The following is a 7,486-nucleotide window of genomic DNA, read 5'->3' on the forward strand; positions in this document are numbered from 1 at the left end:
CCTTGAAAAGCTATCTAAGCACTAAGCTAGGTTGATTTCCTTCCCTCCTTTGGATACACATTATTGTACAAGTTGACAAATCTTTTTTATGTTGCTTTAGTTCTTCATTCAGTTTCGGCAAAATATTTCTTCACACAAATAACTTTTTTTTTTTGGTTAGTAACAAATATTGTTTATTATAATATAGTTCAAAATTATATTTTTCAACTTCATACTTGATATTTCATCAGAGTTTGAAATGTGTGCTTAGAGAGGAGACAAAAGTGAAGCAAGGAATTCTCACGAAGTCAACTCTGAAAGAAAAGCTTGTGAGAGGAAAGGAAAAGTTGGCTTTTATGCCAACAATTCTTAGAAGAGAGGGAAAGACTATCATTGTTTGGCTAAACCCATATGCATCATTTGGTGAAAGCATTCTGGCCTAGTTGCCTACTTGAAATGGTTTTTCAACCTCACTTTCCCTCTTTCAAAACAATGCTCCTCACCAAATTTCCTTCCTTGGGTTGGGGCAATACAACAATGAATAGTCATTTTAGGACGCCACCCTCTCAAGTGTGGGATGCTAGTTGAGATGGAGTTGAGAGCCAATCTATACTTTCCTTGGGGCTTACCTTGCTTTATCATCTACATCAGAAAAGGAACCAACTAGCCTCTCTAGCTTTCTAAATAAGCACAATATAATATGATGGTCATTTGTTGCTCTATAGGATCACATGACAACACTGTTGTAATCTAATTATTATTTTTTGTTTTTATTGATTTATTCTCATTAAATTTTTTTAATAAGAATAGAAGAAGTGGTATTGTTAATGTCATTACTGAAGCAAAGTTTTATTGATGCTTCTCTTTCAAAATTCTATATATGTTAAGATTGTCGATATGGTCGTGCTAACAAAATTATTGCAAATTTGGCAATTGAAAGTCGTTTGATTTCTAAAAGTATATTCAAAATTAGTGACCATGGGGTGGAAAGAAGTCTCAAAGAGACAACATGTTTGAATACATTTACCATATTTAACAACATTTTTTTTTCTTCAGTTCTTCAAGCTAACTACTTACGCATACTACAACCATATATAAGGGTTGCAAAAAAATACAAAGCATACAAAATAAGCAATCCAAGTACTACGTAATCACTACCAACTAAAGATGCATTTGACTAATGTTTTGAATGTTGCAATTGGCTAGATACCAAAGTCCCAACTTTTCTTCTTTCAACTCCTTCTACAATTTGCTAGATACCAAAGTTTAACTTTTTTGAGTGTTGCGAGAACATCTTTCATGTTGATCCTCTCCTCGGATGATTTTGTAGAGCAACTCAAAGCCAATTCCATGATGGATGATACACATTGCAGTACAACTGCAGTGAGGTGTTCTTCCTCTGGCTTAAGCAAGTTAGCATCTATAACATGAGAAATTGCATTTGGTAGTGACTCCCTTATCCAACGTTTCATCGTCATGTCTTCAAAAAACATTTCATCAGTGGGCTTCACTCTTGTGAATGTTTCCATAAGCAAGATTCCATAACTATAAACATCACAACTTGTGGATACTAATCCTTCCAGTCCAAACTCTGCATACAATCAAAAGAAATGTCATGTTGTCAAGAAAATTATAGAATTTTGGTGATGGCAAGTTGGTATGTGTCGGTGGTTGGATTCGTGGTGTGCTAAAGGGTGGCAGTGTTGGAGGGGTATGCAATGGTGGTAAGTGTTGGATGGGTGAGTTGTTTTGGGAAAGAAGGGTATGTAGTGGTGGTCTTGTGGAAAAACATGGTAATTTTGTTATTTGGTATTATTGTTAAATTTGACAAATAAAAAATATAATGTGTAAAGGCAAAAAAGTAATTTACTTATTAAAGTTAACATTGTTAATTTTTCTATTATTGAAAGGGAGGTCGATGTAATTATGTTGAAATTGCAAAATTTATTGTATTTTTAGCATTATTCAATGGAGATCGGTGTAATTTACCATTTATTAGCTCGTCGTCAACAAAATCATAAAAATTTCTATGAAAATTATATTTAAAATTTTGTGCTATAATATGAAAAGTGCATGTCTATATAAATTGGAAACATATATAAAAAAACACAAAAAATGTGAAAATATAAATTAAAATTTAGAAGTCACCTGGTGCAATATACCCAAATGTTGCTATGGTATTTGTATGTGTGACACTCTCCCCCAAATCTAATAACTTCGCAATGCCAAAATCACTCACATGTGCAATCATATCATCATCTAGCAGGATGTTGCTGGGTTTCAAATCACAGTGAACCAAAGGCATTGAATAATCATGGTGAAGATACTCCAAAGCACATGCAACATCTATCATTATGTCTAATCTCTGCAACATATCTAAGAAATAGTTGTAAGAATACAACCACTTTTCAAGACTCCCATTAGGCATATACTCAAGTACTAGAGCTTTGAAATCAAGGTTCGAGCAACTGCTAATGACCTTCGTGAGATTGCGATGACGAATGTGTCGCATTGTCTCGCATTCTACGTCAAAACTCTTGAATGCACCTTCTACTTGCAAGTTGAATACCTTTATAGCCAAAATTGTGGTATCTTCAAGGATAGCTTTGTAGACAGAACCAAAACTCCCCATACCAAGCAAGTTGCTCTCACTAAACCCGTTAGTTGCTCGAAAAAGCTGTGGGTATGTGATTCTTGGAGGTGTTATTGTTGGTAAGAGATCAACATTGGATGGAGTTTTATTTCTTCTTCGATATTTTATGAACAAGAACATAAAGGTTGTAGCAAGCAGTATGGATGCAATAGGTAACAAAATATATAAAGCTAGAGCCACTCTTTCTTCCCTCAGATGATAAAAGGAACAAGTATGGCACGGCGGGACTTGAGAATTTGGTGAACCGCATAATGCTTCATTCGACATGAAAGATTGAATGGTGAAGTTTGCAAAAGGTCCCCCATTTGGAATTTGTCCTCTTAACTTATTGAAAGAAATGTTGAGATATGAAAGATGAGACAGTGTCTCTAAGGACTTGGGGATCACATCGGAGTGGTCATTATAGGATAGATCTAAGAATTCCAAGCTCACCATACTGCCAAATGAGTCAGGTATAGATCCTTGTAACTTGTTGTGAGCTAATGAAAGAGTAACCAAGTTTTCCAAACCTATAATTGTACTTGGGATTTTGCCTGTGAATTGGTTCATTGAAAAATCTATTAGTGTTGCAACTTTGAAACTCCCAAGTTGTGGTGGTAGATTGCCATTTAAAGAATTTGAGGACAGGTTAATTTCCAAGATATCTTTAAGATTGCCCAACCTTGTAGGTATGGCGAACGTTAGTTTGTTTGAATTGAGGTAAAGATATCTTAAAGATGTAATATTCCCTAAGCATTCAGGAATCAATCCAAAAAGTTTATTTTGGTTCAATCGTAGATCACCCATGTTCTTGAGTTGGCATACATAATCTGGAATGGACCCTTGAAGTCTATTTTTGGAAAGATCCAATATTCGAAGCTTTCCTAACAATTTAATTGTAGAGGGAATGAATCCGATCAAACCATTTTGTGGCAAAGTCAAGATTACCAAATTGCTTATATTACCAATTTCACTAGGAATGTTGCCTTTGATTCCACAAGAATTTGCGTCAAATTTCTCAAGGGAAGCAGAGAAATTTCCAAAGTTGTCGGAAGAATGCCGTCCAGAGGATTATGAGTTATCGACAATACTTTTAAATCTTTGCAATTTACCAAGGAAGTGAGGAAGCTCAATTCTGGAGAGGAAGAAGATGACCCACTCGTCAAATTGTTTTCTTGCAAGTTGAGTGATTGGAGTAGTCGTAAATTACCAAGCAAGTTCGGAATTGAACCCGTAAATGCATTGTTACCAAGGTCTAAAGAAGTGAGTTTAGAAGCATTTGAAATTGACTCGGGAATAATTCCAATGAGGTTATTTCCTCCAAGATAGAGCACATTAAGATTGGGTAGCCAAAGCCCTATACTTGATGGAAGATTGCCTGACAAGTTATTTCCCGTAAGCGACATACCTTGAAGTGATGAGATATTAAAAATTGATGTTGGAATGGCACCCATTAAGTTGTTAATAGCAAGTCTTAGCTCTCTCACATTTGGAAGCTCACTAATCTCTTTTGGTATCAAACCTGCCAAAATGTATAAACACAGAAACTTGAAGAAAAAAAAAAAATCGATGGAACCAATTTTTTAACCCAAAAAAAGAAAAAGAAAAAAGAATCTTCGATAAGAAAAATTATTAATTAAGGCATTCACCTTGGTAACTAACATTAAGACAAAATATTCTAACTTGCACAATTGACATCATCTTTTTTGTTTCTTTTGATGGAGTTATACCTACTGCTAATGGTTGCATTCACATAACTCTTCTTTTACATTTTAGGAGTACCCATTAGTATTTTCCATGTACTATATGGCCAATTTAGAAGACCATATGTAGATGAGAAACCTTTTGATTGCTAATTAACAATTCAAGATGCGTAAATATTATGGAAGGAACATGTAATTCAATGTTCAATTTTGTAACATATAAATATGACAAGAAGTTATAAACGGTGCAAGATGAAAAATAAGGATAAATTACACTAATATTTCCTTATGTTTAAAGAAAATATAGCAAATTCATAGTTTTGGCATAATTACACCGAATTCTTTTTTAACAAAATTAAGTAGATCAAAACTAATGCAAATGATGTAAAGATACAAGAATAATCAAGGTAAAATAAATATTTCTGTATAAAAGAGATGACAATATGTCTAAATAATTACTAATGAAAAAAGGATTAATTGTTATATAATCCTAAAGGGACCAGTTAATTATATCAAACTTATAGGGTTTATTTTATTTTTTTCAAATCTTAGATGAGGTCAGTGTAATTTATCCAAAAAAAATTCCACTCGTCTAATATATCCCAAAAGAAGAAGAAGAAGAAGAAGAAGAAGAAGAAGAAAAAGAAAAAAAAACAAAGAACAATAAAAAAGAAGAAGAAGAAGCTCTACTCAAAATGTATCCTATTCGGTTTCAATTTTACAATTCATTTTTTTTTTTTTGAAAAAATGGGAACTAGTTTGACAAAAATAAACTGCAAATATATATTTTTGAATATCTAAAAATTATTTTTGCCTTAAAAAATTTTTAAAACTATAGGAACTGATGAGTGTTTTGTATTTGTTATGATTTTTTCACTAAATTAGTTTTAGGTTTTTTGAAAAAATTTAGAATTTTTTTAAAAAAAATCAATCTATATAGAGTTGAATCTTCACTTCAATTGGAACAAGTGTAATACCTATGTTATGCACGAAAATAAATAAGTAATAAAAAAATAATTTTAAAAATTAAATAATAACATAAAATTTGTTTAAAATATATAGAAAAAATAATTTCTAATTGACTAAATTTTAACTATCCTCATTCAAGTTACGCCTAAGAGTAGTTAAAAAAATTAAGAAATTTTATTATTGTCTTGAAGCTCATATAGTCTTTCAGATAAAAGTGATTTTACTTAATATATAATACAGATTAGGAGAATTAAGATTTAGCTAGTCGTAGAGTCAGAAAAGAGTTGATCATCATAAATAAATATATTACGGAGGGAAAAAGACTTAAACTGACATGGAATAAGAATAGTAAACAAATATATGAATTTGTTTAAATCATTTGAGTATATAACTTTTGATAGAGCATAATGAAGAAAAAAAATTTCACATAGCCGATCTCAATTAATTGGGACACAAGACTTAGGTCTTGCTTGGCATATTTTAAAAAAACACATGTTATTTTAACACATTATTTTATTTGGGTCACATCACCTCTTATTTGCGTCACATCACTTCAAGTTCAACTCCAATTCACATTTTACATTTTTTTTGGGTAAAGGGTAAAAAAAATTACTAATCTAGCACTCTCCAAACAACCTCTTAGTTCGATTTATTCATAATTATAATGCTATTATATTTCTATGTTTAAAGAAAAATGATATGTAAATTCAAATTTTAGACTTACTTTGATGATGGGATTGCGTTATTTATTTTATTTTCCTCTATCATATTTTGGATTATTTTTGCTCTCTTATGTTGGTTTGGAGATGGTATGAGAGATGAGACTTGTATTATGAATGGTGGACTTATGCTATGGATGGATGGAAAATATACTATGGTACACATATGTAAGTTATAATATTTGTAAGTTTTATAAATGAAACAATTCAATATTATGAGAGTTGTAACTAAAAAAAAAATTAAATTATAACTGAATATCACATATAACTATACAACTCTGGGATCATAATTAAAATTTTGTCATAACTAATATCACAATGTGTCATAACTAACAACACAGTAAATTATAACCACTGACTCAAAAATCGTAACTAAAGGTGTATATCATGCACACCTAAAAGAGGTGTGCACCATAAAATTTCCCTTGAGGACTTAGGTTAGATAAGTATCTGCCTTGCGCAACTGAGTTGGTAATCAATGCATACAAGTTTGCAAGGAAATCCTATGGGACACACCTTATTACAACTTAGTATAATTTTATCATTAAATTTATAACACCAATCATAAAATGCATAATCTCGCTATAAATTAGCTTAACAAAAGATAACGTAACCTTGCCACAAGCTTTTGTTACATGAATCACAAAATTTTGTACATTTTGTTATGCTAATTTGTGTTGAGATTACATATTTTGTGAATAATGTCATAAAATTTTGTGGTAAAGTTATACCATTTGTGATAAGATGCTTTTGGTACATACCTTACACCATAGGATTTCCCAAGTTTGCAAGGCATAGATGTAGCTTGGAAATTATATGATTTATTGCTATAACAACCCAACTTGTTCGGGCGGAGTGAGAGGTTGTTCAAGCCCGAGCTCAAGTTGTGTTAAGAGTTGTCTAAGTCTGGAGTGTAACTCGAGATTGTCTTCCCAAGTCCAATCCAAATTAAACTCGAATTGTTCAAATTGCACATAAATTTTAGTTGTTTTTTTTTTTTCCTTTTTTTTTAGTGCAACTAAGTTATTTAATTTGTCAAAATTAGACTCTAATTACATTTGTTTTATAAAATCATTAATAATATCAAAACAAATAAGTTATTATATAATGTAAGAAAGATGCTGCTATAGTGATTTTTACAATTTATGAGTGATAAAGTATTTATTTTTGTGTTGTGTTATTTGTTTGTATAATATATATTCAATATGATCTAAGGATCTAAATTATTTTAATATCATCCAACGAATAATAATTTTTATATATTTATATATATATAATTTGTGCTTTGGGTTGGTTGGGTTGTTTGATATCTTTGCTCAAACTCGTCCAAATTTAATTTGGGCTTTTGAATTTTTGTCCAAACCCGTACCGAATTCAAAAATATTTTGTTTAAGTCTTAAAAAAATTCAAGTTGAGCTCAAGTTGTTCGGATTAACCCCGCCCAAGTTATACTACTAAACTTAATTCTTATAATTTGAAGAAAT

At 31.3% G+C, this 7,486-nt stretch overlaps 1 protein-coding gene across 1 annotated transcript; it reads right to left on the minus strand.

The window, feature by feature from the left end:
• Positions 1-1,211: 1,211 nt before the first annotated feature.
• Positions 1,212-3,418, minus strand: LOC114297115 (receptor kinase-like protein Xa21). The gene is made up of 2 exons (XM_082888846.1): positions 2,128-3,418; positions 1,212-1,570 (listed from the first exon to the last, which is right to left on the minus strand). The coding sequence occupies exons 1-2, from the start codon at positions 3,416-3,418 to the stop codon at positions 1,212-1,214; spliced, it is 1,650 nt and encodes a 549-aa protein (XP_082744972.1).
• Positions 3,419-7,486: the final 4,068 nt, after the last annotated feature.

The sequence above is a fragment of the Camellia sinensis genome, chromosome 9 (genome assembly GCF_055761805.1).
Source record: "Camellia sinensis isolate YWXY chromosome 9, ASM5576180v1, whole genome shotgun sequence".
NCBI lineage: Eukaryota > Viridiplantae > Streptophyta > Magnoliopsida > Ericales > Theaceae > Camellia > Camellia sinensis.